The sequence below is a fragment of the Chlamydotis macqueenii genome, chromosome 10 (assembly GCF_036417535.1).
Source record: "Chlamydotis macqueenii isolate bChlMac1 chromosome 10, bChlMac1.mat, whole genome shotgun sequence".
NCBI lineage: Eukaryota > Metazoa > Chordata > Aves > Otidiformes > Otididae > Chlamydotis > Chlamydotis macqueenii.
Window position 1 is genome coordinate 22,813,332 of NC_141565.1, and position 14,583 is coordinate 22,827,914.

Consider the following 14,583-nt stretch of genomic DNA (forward strand, 5'->3'; position numbering starts at 1 on the left):
CAGTGGTTCTGTCTGCTTTAGCTTATTTTTAAGTTCTCACCAAAGAAGCCATTTCACAGAAACTTTTTCCTGTATGTTTATGACCCAAATTCCATAGTTTTAATTCTATATTTTCAGACTTGAATCACAAGTTAAAAATAAACCGATGGAATAAACCCACACCTTCCCTCTCTGAGACACACTCTCACACATATACTTCTCATGTGAAAGCAAAGTGATGCTTCAGAAGGCTTAATGGCAAGAGCAGTGCTTCAGGCATCCTGCTCATTATTAAAATGTCACAACGGAATCAGAGCATACGTAGGAAAATGAAAATAAAGAGTGCTGTTGCCAGTATGCGCTGCAACTGCGGAAGAACAAGCTGCAGGGACAAGTTGTGTTCACGTGTATAAACCCAATGCTGGGAAAAGGTAAAGACTACGGGATGTGAAGAGCGGAGGAGAAAATAGTGCCTCTGCGGCCCGTCGTGCTGCTGCCGTCGTGGCCATGGAAGATATTCAGGGTGGCCTGTCTCTCTTTCTTTCTGTGTCTCCTGAAAAAAAACGTTTAGCTATTTTTTTATTTAAAAATCAATTCTAGTGCAGGAAGCATGCCAAAGACAATAGGCAGAAGACGGAAGAAATTCAGTACTTTTTATAACAAGGGGAAAAAAAAGGAAACGGCCAGCCAGGGCTTGCCACGCAGAAGCCCCGAATCCCCGCGGCAGCAGGGGGCGCTGCCGCCCCGCCGCCAGTGCGCAGGCGTGGGCGCGGCGCCCGGCCCGGAAGCGGAAGGAGCGGGCGAGGGCAGCGCGTGGGGCTGCGGGTGGCGGCGCCGGTTGGGCGGCGGGAGGCCCCGGCGCGGCCCGGCCCGGCGGTCGCCGGCGTCCCTCGGCGGCGGGGCATGGCGGAGGCGGGGGCGGCCGGCGACGCGGGGCTGGGCCCGGTGGCCGGGGCGGGCCCGGCCGAGGAGGGCGCGGAGCTCGCGGCCGTTATCGGCGCCACCGTGCCCACCGGGTTCGAGGTGACGGCGGCCGAGGAGGTGCAGGAGAAGCTGGGCTCGGCCTCCAGGATCAGCAGGGACCGCGGGAAGATCTACTTCGAGGTCCCGGCCCGGAGCCTGCCGCAGGTCCGCGCGGGCTGCGCGCTCCCGCTCCGCTGCGCGCCCCCGCCGCGGGGCCGCGGCTCGGCTGGCGGTGGTCTGGGCGCAGAGGGCGCGGCCGGAGCCCGCCGTGAGCGAAGTACGCTCGGTTTAAAGGCACGCGCTGTGAGAAGCAGCTCCCAGTTGCGCTCTGGCTGAGCTGGCGCAGGAGCCGCATGCAGACTGGTGTTTGCAAGGGCAGGTGGACAGACGGACAGCTTGGGTCGGTGCAAAGAAGTCTGCTGTCTGGCATTGCATGCAGAGCGATAAGACCCAGGGGAGAAATGTGGTCTCTTACATCTAGCTGTAAGACGACAATAAACACAGTCCCCTAGACATACATGATTGGTGATGTGCCACCACGGTTTCTCGTTTCTTCTAGGTCCATCGCCTAAGGTCAGTGGATAATTTATTTGTTGTTGTTCAGGAGTTCAAAGACTATCAATTTAAAGAAAACAAGGTGAGTTACTTATTTTTCAGTCTGTTACGAGTTCTGAAGTGTTTTTTAAAATTTAAGTTTCAGAAAGTACTCTGTTTCATGAACAAGGGATTTTAATTTTATTTGTCGTATTATCCCAGTTCCTTTTCGCTGGCTCATTAAATGGAAGTGCAGTTGTGGTGTCTTAACATCACTTCTTCGGCTGTATACGTTAGGGAAAGTCCGGGCAGAGAGCCGATACCACGCCTGTGGGTCACGCTTAGCTGCAGGACGCTGAAGTGCCATTTCAATCGGTTACTTCAGCCTTAGCTGTTTATGCGACAAGTGATGCAGTGCTGTGCGTCCTGTGACTTAAAGCGCAGTTCAGTTTAGTTATGGCAAAATAGCACAGGAAGCTGTAAGCTTTGCTTAAATGTGTAGTGGGTTACATGTTGAGGAAACTAGTTTGAGAGACTTGAAAAAGTTTTTAAAGGAGGGTATGACTTCAAAGTACAACTTTTTTTTTTTTTGTCTTTTAAAGGAAGATGCTCTAAAGGATTTGGAAGATTTGGTTAAAAAACTGCCTTGGACCGATCCGTTGAAAGTTTGGGAGCTGAACAATAGCTTAAAAAAGAAAAAGACAAAGCGCAAAAAACATAATCTGCAGAATACTGCAAGCAAAGAAAAGTTGAATGATGGTGGAGAAGAGGAAGGAACAGATCAAAAAGACGCCAGTAAACAGGAGGACTGTGCCCAAAACGCTGCAGGGGTAGAGCCTGCTAGTGGCCAGGATGCAGAAAAGACACAAGAAGTGGCATCCCGAAATGAGGGGGAGGAGGAGGATGATAGTGAACAATCAGGTGCTAAAGACGAATTGCAGGCGAGTTCTGAGAGCGAGAGCAAGGCTGCTGACGGTAAGACAGGCGAAGGAGAGGTGACGGTGTTGAAGTTCCGTGTCACCTGCAATAGAGCAGGAGACAAGCACAGCTTCACGTCAAACGAGGCTGCGAGAGACTTCGGGGGAGCTGTGCAGGAGCACTTCCAGTGGAAAGCTGACATGACTAACTTTGATGTGGAGGTACGGTGGTCTGCCTTGGACATACCTGCATTTCTGCTGTAAAAATTCTTAATTCCTAATTCTGATGGTTAGAGATCTCCAAAATGCCGTCAAGCGATGGCTCTGGAGCTAAAAACCGGTAATGCTGACATGGCAGCCTCCTCGGAAGCATCCGTTTCTCTGGCACGTTTTTGTGCGTCGTCACATCCCACCGCTTGCTGGTGCTTCGGCTGTCCGTAATAATCATCTCTCTTGTGGCCCAGAGTGGGCACTTCTCTTTCTCGGGTCCTGCTCTTGCTCTGGAAATGCTGTTGTCTGTCTTCTCCTCAGGTTAACCAGTTAACGTCGCTGCATTGTTACCATTAAAATGGTGCATTGCTTTTTGTCCAAGAATGCTGCTATACTTATTTCCTGTTTTTTAAATTACCATCTAAGATTCTTATAAATATTGAGCAGGTGTACTATGGAAAACTTCTGTTATTCCTGAAATTTACTTCAAGTTTTTTCTTTAGGTTCTTCTGAATATTCACAATAATGAAGTAGTTGTGGGCATTGCATTAACCGAAGAGAGTCTTCACAGAAGAAATATTACACATTTCGGACCCACGACTCTTCGTTCGACTCTCGCCTATGGCATGCTTAGGTCAGTGCGATACTACTCTGCTAACAAGTCGCTTTGTTTCAGAAATTAGATCCTTTATTCCCCTACTGCTTTCTCAAAAGCCATTTCTGTTAATTCTTAAAAAAAAAGAAAGGCATAGTTGCTGAAACAGTGTGATTTGTAATGAACAGTGGATATTTTCCAGCTTAGTAAAGTAAACGTTTGCTATGTTTCAAGAATGTGATACAGTATTTTGAAAATTTGTAAGTATTTCACTATGTTGGTACTTATAAAATGCTAATTAACAAATGGAAAAAAATAATCACATAGAAGTTGTGTTGTTAGAAGGGTAGAATCAGAGTGATTAAAATAGTTCGGTTTTCCTTCCTTACAGAAATTTATGTTTTTAGGACTTTTCTCACCATCTCCCTTTCCTGTTCCTCAGACTCTGTGATCCCCAGCCGACAGATATCATAGTTGATCCCATGTGTGGTACGGGTGCAATACCAATCGAGGTGATTCTTCCTTTATTTCTTAACTTAGTAAAACTTGAGACAGTATCCGCAACTGAATAACACGTGTAAGTTTTCTTGGTCATAACTGAACCGCTAACTCCAGAAGTATCTCACCAACTTTTAAACAGATACAAATACACTCTTCGTAAATGACCTCGTTTTCCTTCCCAAAGCTGTAGCAGGAAGAAACTAAATCCAAAAGTATTTTGATTTTTAAGATAATAGGTATCTGTTACAGAAGTGTAACGTCATTGATTCCACCCCCGGTTGCTTTGTTGTGTTCTGTCGTATTTGAGGAATTCTTCTGCTTGTTTGCTTTGGTGTTTTGTTTTAAGTTAAGCAATGTTGATGCTAATGTTACTTATTATCAATATTTTCCCCCAGGGAGCTACAGAATGGCCTAGCTGCTACCATATTGCTGGTGATAACAACCCACAAGCTGTAAAGAGAGCAGCAAACAACATCTGTTCTTTACTAAAGAAGAATGAGAATAAGGAAAGGTGAGAAGAGTGCAAGCGATTTGTTTTCCTGTAGTATTGCATGTAAATCCCGTTTGCATTGATGCATTTTACTGTCTTGTTCATACTTTGCTGTGTATTCTTTTGCTAACACTATAGACCTCCTCAATTTCAAATCATTCTCATAAAGCGTGTCTGAGGTAAACCTCTTTGCGCTTGCAGCAGCACTTCCTTGGGCATCCCCTTAGACATCGTCCAGTGGGATATTTGCAATCTGCCTTTGCGGACTGGTTCTGTGGACATCATTGTGACAGACATGCCGTTTGGAAAGAGGTGAGGTATCGCTGTTAAAGTCTCTGTGTTAACTGCCGCTGCTGCACGTGCTTGCCTGGCCAGGGTTCGGCTTCTCTCCAGTTAGGTAATTAACTGGGCCTCGTTAAGGAGTATTGACGTCTACGTTAAAAGCGCAGATGGAAATGAATAGTAAATGTGGTCCTGAACGAGCTAATCCCTGTCCGAAAGACCAACAACAGCTAACCCTTTTTCAGTGATCACAAAGGGGATCTTCATCTGCGTTGCAGGATAGGGTCGAAGAAGAAGAACTGGGATCTCTACCCAGCCTGCCTTATGGAGATGGGCCGGATCTGCACACCGGGGACGGGCAGGGCTGCGCTGCTTACGCAGGACAAGAAGTGCTTTGCCAAGGTACGTTCTGTGAGAGAAAATCAAACCTATTTACACATGAAAATACAGTGAGAAGAAAATGGTAAGCTGACTTCGTTATAGAAGATGATCTAGAGCAATAATTAGTAGCATTTAAATGGAGTTTTGAATCTGAAGGGTCATTTGACGTTGCCGTCAGATATGATTTAGAATAATGAAAAGTAACTTCTAAAGCAAATTTACCCTTATTATGTTATCTTGAAGCCGCCACCACTCTTTGGCTGTTTTTTTGCGTTGTAGGCCTTGTCACGAATGGGACACATCTGGCGCAGAGGTCAGACTGTATGGGTGAACGTAGGGGGGCTTCATGCCGCAGTGTATCTTCTGAAGCGCACCTGGGAAAGAGCAGAAGAGAAGAGATCATTCTGGTAACTGCGTGGAAGGAGACAAGAGACACCTCCAGAATTTGTTGAGTAGTGGTCTGACAAAGCAGACACCTGAGAGCATGGGTCTGTCAATTCCTAAGGAAGAATCCCAAACAACCTGTGTTGAAATTGTGTAACACAAATATTAAACCAGTGATCAACTTGAGAGCTACCAGTTGTACCAATTGTTCTGAAACCTTGTTATTCAAATCACCTCTTTCCTCCCTGCCACCCATACTGAAATTCAGTAGTGGAATTAGTAATGCTTTCCTTTGCCTGAGTCTTCTCTACCCTGTCCAGTGTATTTTTCAGGTCAACGTTAATTTCCTCTGCTTATTGTAGAAAACACGCTGAGGCAGCCGTGGAGGTAACAGTAAATGTATTTCCCAAACCGTAGAAGTTGCACACGTTACCTTAAAATGACTAACAGGACTGCTAAGCCTGTCACCTCGAAGGGTTTAGAGGTAGTATCTCTTTAACGTAGGACTTTTCCAGCTGGAAGTTTTCTCATTTAAACTAAGATGTAAACTAAGATAATAAACCAGTATCTGCTTTTTATGGTCTGATAGGCCAATGCCAGGTAGTGAGCAGTATGCTGATGCTGCTGTCTCTTACCTGTTACCTCAACTTCTTGCTAATTCTTAGTAAATGTCTCATCCATGTGTTAATGTACCTCTGCCGTGGGTGAGGGGCGTAACACACACAGCCTTAGCAAACTGTAGTTGCTATTCGAGAACAGAGGTACTTTCAGCAGTTATATTTAAAAGTTCATGTTTTCAATGTCTACTGTAGACACATCGAGGTGGCAATATGTTTAAATTTATTTGGTGGTTTAACTGCTGTAGTTATGCCACAATACTTACAGAAATATATTACCTGTTGAATATCTTGAAGTTGCATATATTTTTTTCTTCTGTAAATGTACTGTAATTTCTCAAGCCTCTTACTCTTTGCTCATCAGGGGCTGAAAACACTAGTTACCAGTTTGCCTTTTTCATTGAGGTGTCTTCATGCTAAGTACGTGTAAGTGTTCAGAGGTGAATTAACAAGTATTAAAGCTTTAAAAGTTTTGCATAGGAGAGAAGTCTTAATTGTATTATTTTTCTGGTCTGTGTACACTAAAGGATAATGCAGCTAGTTTTTTACCACACAGTTGTCTTTCCGGGTGAAGGAGTGCTAACAGCGTCCATTGAATTCTTTCCCAGGCCGCATGGTTTGTGTGACAGCGTCAGGGTGATGCACGCAGTTGTTCCGTGAGGTGGCTATCTAAATACTCCCGCTCTTGTGAACTCTACTTCACCTGGATATGTCACATTCTGAAAATGCGTAACACCTTTGCGGTTTGTTACCATTGATTTTATTTTTTTAGAGGAAAGCCAAGCTCAGTAACATTTTAAGATCTCAGACTGTGCATTTTGAAGTATTTTTTTTTTTTTTTTCCTCCTTGAGGTAAAGATTAGAATGAGATTAGTAAAATGCCAATCACCCCTTTTAGCCTGAAAGGTGATAGGGTGATGCTTTGTTTTTTAAACCCCGGCTAACATTAAATAGATTCAAATCAGATTGACGTGACTTAGCAAAATAGGTTTTAACGAACATCAGGAGCTGGGAACTCGGAGTATTGACCGCTGCAGTGAATTTATACTTGACTTTCAATACTTACTGCACAAAAATGGCAGGCCTCACGTAGTGGTGTCCTATTTCATAGGAAACAGTAAGTCTGAAATCATTCAAGCGCACAGGAACGGGAAGGTATGTCTCTGCTCCTAAAAATGTAAATCCGTGCCTAGTTTTTGTTTTTTGGTTTTTTTTTCCCCCCTTTCCTTGCGCGGAACGAATCCGCTGTAACCAAGCTACCGGTACTGCGCTCCCCGCCACGGCGGTCGGGCGACGCGCATGCGCGAAGGGGGCGGCCGCCCCCTTCGCGCATGCGCGTCGCCCGACCGCCGTGGCGGGGAGCGGGGCCCGCGGAGATGTGGCCGCCGGGACCGGAGAGCGAGAGGCCGTGCCTGCGTTCCGCCAAGACTCGCGAGCGGTCCGAGATCGTCTTCAACAACCACAGCTCCCGCTCCGTCCTACCGGTTTGGGTGGATTTCGAGGGCAGGCCGCGCTCCTACCCGGTCCTGCAGCCCCGCACCGGGCGGATCATATACAGCTACCCGGGTGGGTGCGGCCTGCTCTCCGGAGCTCAGCTGGAGAGCAGAGCGGCTCCCTAGGGCTCAAAACCCGCGGTAACGGCTGGGTTTGCACCTTGTTCCCTCGCAGGTCACCTCTGGCTGTTCCGGGACGCGGGGACAAACGATGGGCTCCTGGTCAACCAGCAGGAGTTGTTCGTAGTGGCTCCCAACGTGAATAAAGCCGACATCACGCTGCCAGGTAAACGGAACGGGCGTGCGCGTGCCGTGGAGAGCGGTGGGGTTTGTACTTGGTGCCTTTGGACTTCAGCGCAGGGATCTAGTGAGGAATCAAGTACTGAGAATCTGCCCCCAAAATAGGGAGAGATCGTGAGGGTTTCTCAATAGAGCCGCGTCATTGCACTGTACTGATGAGAGCTATTGACAGACCTCTTGTTGTAGAAGTCTGATGGGTTGTCCCTGATGGGTTTTGTAGGGCTCCTCATGACAGGAAATGAGTTCTTTTCCTCTGTTTCTAGTCAGTTTAGCTGTCCTGGTTTTGGCAGGGATGGAGTTAATTTTCCTCTCAGTAGCCGGTGTGTTTTGGATTTCGTGTGTGAAGAATGTTGATAAACACCCTGATGATATGAGTTGTTGTGAATGAGACCAAGGACACTGTCCGGCTTTCCGGGTCTCACTGATGTGCAAATGCAGGAAGCTGGGAGAAAGACAGACAGAATAATTGACCCAAACTGGCCAAAGAGAGTATTCCATGCCATGAACATCATGCTCGGTGTATAAGTGGGGGTTGCCTGTGGGGGAGGCATCCATTTTTCCATCTCATCTCTTTTGCCTGCTCCCTGGCATCGTTCCCTCTACCTCTTTCACTGCTTTGCTTGCTGCTCAGTCTCGTTTCTGTGATTGCTGCTCAGGACGGGCTGTATTGGTCACTGGGACATTGGCTGCTGAGAAATTGTGCATTGTTCATTTCGTATATATTTTAGTATCCTTATATTCTGTTATTACTGTAATTTTCCTTTGCTGTTGTAGTAGACTGTCTTCATCTCAATCCATACGTTTTCCTTTCTTCCCAGTTCTCTCCTCCATCCTGCTGGGGAGCGGGAGGGTGAGCAAGAAACGGTGTGGTGACTCGGGCTAAACCACCACACTAGCGTGTTGCTAATAACGCTGCTGCATGTTTCGTTCTGTATTCACGTGCTTGGAGAAGTCCTGTCTTACATTGGAGGTGACGGCTAACGAGAGCCCTTGTGATGAGGTCGTGTGTGTGTGTGTTTGTTTTTAACCCCAGTGTTCACCCTGAAAGAGAGATGTCTCCAGGTTGTTCGCAGTCTGGTCAAACCGATGGACTACAGGAAGCTGGACATTGTGCGATCGTTGTATGAAGAGCTGGAAGATCATCCTGATATTAGAAAGGATCTTCAGCGGCTTTCTCTGGAGAGAAGTGAACTGTTGAGGAACGGAATTCTGGAATAACATGATTACTCACTCCAGACTCTTTAGATAGCAAACCACTGAGTTTAAGCAGAGATAGTCACCGCGAAACATGCCAAGAACTAGTGTCTCTATTTTAAGCTTGGAAACATAAATTCAAGTTAAATTGCAGAAGACTTGCTGTGAAGGTAAGCCAGATCGAAAGGACCAAACAGCATGTAGAAGTACGCTGGGTTCCTGAAGGTTCAGTTCTGCTCTTCATTACGTGTACTGCAAACTGATGACTCTAGAGGCCTCACACAGGCAAAGCTCAGAGAAGTTTTACTTGGATCATCTCAGAACACTGCATACGGACATCAGATCAGTTCGTCTCTTTGGAGAGTATTCGTACAGATCAACTTTCTTTGTAGTAGAAAGTGAATTACACTGAGGATTAATTTAATGCAGATTATAAGTGGCAGACCAACACCAGGTTTCTTGAATAATTTGTTTTCGATGGAATTTCACTCTCACGCTTAACCTAGATCTGCCTGTGAATCACAAAGCGTAGGGGGTGTTCTGTGTGCGAGGGTTTCCATCACCACCTTCTGAGGACCTGACCTGACACGTGCTGGTGGAAAGATGACGTGTAAAAGCTTGGGGGTTTTTCTGCCTCTAACCTTTGCGTTTATAAACCCATGTCATGCCAACTCTGAGGCTGGCATATTTTTACACAGATCATACCTGGAATGCCTTCCTTGTCTTTTATGATTGGATTCTTGCCTAGTGGATCTCAAGGTGATCCAACCCAGCCATCCGTGCAGACTGGATCCTAGGTTTAGAACACCTTTCTCTTCTGCGGCTGCTTTCCCAGCTGCCTGTACAGGCGTATCGAGTAGCATTCATAAAAGGCAGATGCTTTGAGTCCTGCCTTTTCCCGTCGCAGTGCGGTAGTTCAGGTCGTAGGGGGAGGCCTTTTCAGGGAGCGCGGAGTGCTCGGGCTGCTTGTGTCTCCTAGGGAACAGACAGCAGGCTGTACCAGCTCATATGGGCCCATCGCTAGATCCAGCTCACAAACAGGTCCATGCTTTTAGTACAGGCTAGACAAGTGTTCTTTACCTGAGTTCTGTTCCCCCCACACCGCTCTTAGAATGTGTATTCATGTGAATGTACACACACAATTCAAAGCAGCGTAGTTTTTAGCAGATACATGAGTTGTCCACCGAGTAACAGCTGTCGTGCTGTTGAGTGTCAGAAGCAGGCTGACAGGAGATCGTGGCAGGCTGTTTCTGTGGCGTACATTTCTTTCCAGTTACACCTCCTAAGAAACACAGCTGTGAAACTGACCAAGAATATCGATGTGTTCTGTAAGTATGGAATGTCTCCACTTTTTGTAGACTTGTTTTTCTTACATATTTCAAGTGTATGAATTGATCTATATCATAAAAATGTACATCCATGCTAAGTTTTTTACTCCAATTCTGTCAAATAACTTCACGGTGCTTGTATTCCTGCAATACTCCCGGAAGCCCTTTGAGTCGATCAGTGACAGATGCTTTTGGATTGAGTTTACAAACTGTTCCAGCCCCCTGCTGCTGCAGGGCTGCGTTGCGGCTGACCCTAAACTGTCATCACAACTTTAGGCAGCGTCTGCGCGTAAATGTAGCTGCATTGCAATTTCTGCTTTTACTACTGTTGGCAGATCTCTTTCAGAGAAAAGAGCCTGCGCAGGCCGCGGGAGCTGGCATCAGCAAGGCCCCAGCTGCCAGGGAGACCTCAGGTAGAGGGTGCTGCACAGTGCTCCTGCAGACAGGGTCCTACAGGGAGGAGCTGTTTCCCTCCTCGTGTCCTTGTGATGCTCTGCCTTACGATTAACGCGGCAGCACTGGCAGCCAGGCTCAGAAAACTGCCCTGCTTGACTCCGAAGATTTTCTTTTTAATGTAGCAGGTATTAGGTCTTGGGTTTAACAGATCTGTGTATATCAAACATGCCGTATATTTCTGATTTACATGGCGTCTGTGATCTCTTGTGTTGCTTATTAGAATAATATAAATCTATTCCATTGGTCTGTGACTTCTTCCAGTATACAGCCGGCCAGTGATACTCTCCTAGTACAACATTTATCTTGGCTAATGGATCAGATTTCTTGGATGCCTGCATGTTAAAGGATAGAAACGCATACTTGTGTATCTGTGACTTGCCAAAAACAAGCACACAAAAACTAAATGATCTCATCGCTCATGGGAGTGTCCTGTCTTTGCACAACTTCTAGTGCAGCTACTGAATTCCAAGGCAACTTAAGCTGTTAGCTGAAGAGCAGCTCCTGATAAGCAGCAATTAGTTGTGGCTGCTTCGTGTTGATGTGCTGTGGTTCAGCTCAGTTTCTAAGGGACATGTTCTGTCCTCTCTTTCAATGATTGATTTGAGAGTGGTTTGTTACCGTGCAGAAATAAACCAAAGATCTGTCAGTCCGTGGGCAGCCTGAGTGGGGAGGGTACACCCAAACCAGGACGTGTTGGGTCGTTACTCGATCACTATTCAGTTTAAATTGCATAAAAATGCAGAAGCAGTTGTCAGGGTTGAGACCGTCCTTCAACTGTGTGCTGTAATCAGCAGTCACATATCTACATGGTTGCTCTACCGCCTTTCCCTCACCAGTTTGTGTTTCAAATGCGAAACTGATTTGATTCTTCAGAAGACTGTCCATTTTCCCACAGAATCCCAAGTAGGAGGTGGCGTTTCCCTGAATCCTTGAGGCGTGCGAGTCCTAGGACAGGCATTTTACAAACCTGGCTTCAGTTCTTCTGTAGCGTTTCACGTAAGCACAGATGTTGTCCTTGCACAGCAGGCCAGCTGCTCTCGATCCCCTCCCGGGGTGGCAAACGCCTCATTCGCAGAACAGAGGCCAGACAGGGACTTTTAGATTCGGCACCTGGCACTGTCTCTGTGTCAGGCCCTGTAGTATCTGATTTTTAGTACCGACGTACATTGTTTGGATCTAGCTTTGCAGCCTTATGCTGTCACTTCATTCTGCAAACAGTCGCTGACTCCTCTTTGCGCACCCACTAAGAGTAGGAAGTACTTTATTTTTAAAATAATGACTGCCTCTTCCTTAATGTGTAGCAAGATGCAGTCCATGCTTGAAATTTTATACTTTCCCTTGACAGGATAACAAAGGAAATTCTACTTCCGTTTTGTAGATGAAAGTGACTTTTCCAGAATTGTGCAAGAAGTCTGGAGAGGAAGAGCACAAATACAGAGTCTGATGCAGAGCCCTGTTCACGCAGCTGCCTCCCCTGTTCCTCCCACAGCTCTTTTCTTGCGATGTGGATACGTTTTCTCATGATATGAATTCTGTAGCTACTTCACTAATGTTAGCTCTCGCCTACCATCTAAGTGTTGATTTTCCTGTTGACAAATCATGAAATACCTTTTTCCCTGCATACATCACGTTTGAAAACTTAGCAACTTCCTCTGCAGGACGAGAAGCAGTTACATGTCTCGCAGATACGTGACAAGGTTTTGTTTCTGCAGAGCACTGAGTCACACCTGACGTTACGTGGGATCCTCTTGCCGCAGTCTGGCAGTACTGTTATGGGTCTTGCTGGGTCTATCTCGTCTTTCTAACCAACATGGCAGTGATTGTAAACATGTTAAATAACATCTTCATTTGGCTGGGCTAGCCATAAGAGTCAAGTTACCAAATGCCTACAAGACCCCACCATGGACTGGTTCAGCAACAACATCAGCCCAGCTGTGTATCTGATTTTTTTTAATTTTTTTTTACTTAGAGGCATTCTAGCCTAAAACCAATTTGATTGCATATTGTTTGTCATTGGAATGCGATAGCTCATCGTATTTCTCGTGTCATTTGTTCTTCGTTCTTCAGCCAAACCCATGGCTGGAGTATTACTCGAAGCGCAAGGCACTGACAGATGCGAGGAAGTAATTGACATGAAAGCCTGCTCAATTAGAATTGTTGGAGCAAGTGCATAAAAGCTATGCTAGAAATTTTTGGTTATTCAAGAACTCCTATTGATAAAATACGTTTTAAAAAAAAAACAAACAACAAGCCCAGATGTTACAGATAGGTAAATGTCTGGAGAAATAATCAACATATGGTAGAAAGTACATTTCTTCTGTTCTGGAGTGCTCCTTTAGGTCAGAATGAAAAAAGACCAGAGAAAACCCCAGCGGGCTCTAAGGCAGGAACACTGGAAAATGGAGCCTCCTCCGAGTTACTCAGCTAGATTAGTAATGAGTGAAAGTTCTCATTTTCTTGTGACAACTCCATTAAAAATTTGGGTAGTTCTCAGTCCGAGTTGTAGCACTGTCCCATCTGACAGTCCCCAGAGCAGCAGTAAGTTGAGAGAGAGAGGTCAGGACCAGACTGAAAGTTCCTGCTTGACACAGCTGCTGCATATGGTGTGGTGGGAACGCGCTGTGTCAGGAAGTGCCTGGTCACAGCTGAAGGTGAAAAACACCAGAGAAAGAGGAGATCACTCTTGACATTCATTTAGTGTCCAAGGGCTGAAGGGGAGCGCACAGCAGGACGGAGTCCTGCCTGGTACCTCGTTTTTCAAAAGGGAAGGCCAGGCACAGGAATGTATAGGATCATTCCAGTCTCCATTTGAAAAAGTAAAATTCAGTTCCCTTGTTGTCGTAGTTCAGCCCCGATCAGGACCAGACTACGCAGTCTGTCTCTCGCTCCCCCCACCCTCCGAGAGAATAGGAGGAGATGATATAAGAAAAAAAAAACAGCTCAAGGTTTGAGATAAGGACGGGGAGAAATCCTTAAAGTTACCGTCACGGGCAAAACAGACTCGACTTGGGGAAAACCATTTATTTCTAAAATTAGCAGGAGAATGAGACAGGGAACAAGATAACCTCCCCCCACTCCTCCCTCTTCCCAGGCTTAACATTATCTCTACTACCTTCCCCTCCCGAGCGGCACGGGGGGAAAAGGGAATGGGGGTCGCGGTCAGTTCATCACGCGTTGTTTTACGCTGCTGCGTCATCGTCAGGGGAAGAACTCCTCGCATTCCTCCTCTGCTCCAGCGTGGGGTCCCTCCCACGGGCCACAGTCCTTCGTGAAACTGCTCCGGCGTGGGTCATCTCTTCCAGGGGGTGCAGTCCCTCTAGAACAGCTGTCCCAGCGGGCCCTCCACGGGCCGCAGCCTCCTTCAGGCCTCCACCTGCTCCGGCGTGGGGTCCTCCACGGGCTGCAGGTGGATCTCTGCCCCTCTGTGGGCCTCCATGGGCTGCAGGGGGACAACCTGCTCCACCATGGTCGTCACCACGAGTTGCAGAGGAATCTTGGCCAGGAGCCGCATTACTCCTCCCCCTCCTCCTTCACTGACCTTGGCGTCTGCAGCCGTTCCTCACAACAGGCTGGTAGATGTCTCTCAGGATCCTTTTTACATCTCATTCACATCTCATCTCCTCTCCACTTCTTGCAGCCAGGCCGGGCCGAGTTGGGCCCAGTCGGCTGCCCGGCGGGAGGCCAGAGGGTGAGGCCTGCAAGGCCCATGAGGCTCGCGCCTCCCCCTCTCTGCCCCCCGCTCAGCTGCTTCACATCTCCTCCTCTTTTTCCTGTTTTCCCCTATTTAAATACATTATCGCAGAGGCGTTATCACGGGACATTCTGCTACCAATTGGCTTGGCCTTGGCCAGCAGCGGGTCCGCCCTAGGCCCGGCCGAGTCCACTGAACAAAGGGGAGCGACTTCTAGCAGTTTCCTACAGAAGCTACCACCTTAGGCCCCCCCCTCACTAACAAAACC

The 14,583-nt window shown here is 47.0% G+C and overlaps 2 protein-coding genes across 3 annotated transcripts; both read left to right on the forward strand.

Annotated features, from left to right (window-relative positions):
* The first annotated feature begins 797 nt into the window (after nucleotides 1-797).
* THUMPD3 (THUMP domain 3 tRNA guanosine methyltransferase) lies at nucleotides 798-5,422 on the forward strand. Of its 2 annotated transcripts, none has more exons than XM_086755837.1 (9): nucleotides 798-1,107; nucleotides 1,502-1,579; nucleotides 2,079-2,615; nucleotides 3,107-3,237; nucleotides 3,641-3,710; nucleotides 4,095-4,210; nucleotides 4,394-4,501; nucleotides 4,750-4,873; nucleotides 5,132-5,422. In XM_086755837.1, exons 1-9 carry the CDS (start codon nucleotides 883-885, stop codon nucleotides 5,261-5,263), a joined length of 1,521 nt encoding a protein of 506 aa, XP_086611963.1. In that variant the 5' UTR covers nucleotides 798-882; the 3' UTR covers nucleotides 5,264-5,422. The 2 variants fall into 2 exon arrangements, with proteins under 2 accessions (XP_086611963.1, XP_086611962.1); XM_086755836.1 differs by having other exon boundaries at nucleotides 800-1,107; nucleotides 4,391-4,501.
* Nucleotides 5,423-7,229: 1,807 nt separating this feature from the next.
* VHL (von Hippel-Lindau tumor suppressor) lies at nucleotides 7,230-10,266 on the forward strand. Its single transcript, XM_086755838.1, has 3 exons — nucleotides 7,230-7,419; nucleotides 7,522-7,632; nucleotides 8,680-10,266. Exons 1-3 carry the CDS (start codon nucleotides 7,230-7,232, stop codon nucleotides 8,862-8,864), a joined length of 486 nt encoding a protein of 161 aa, XP_086611964.1. The 3' UTR covers nucleotides 8,865-10,266.
* Nucleotides 10,267-14,583: the final 4,317 nt, after the last annotated feature.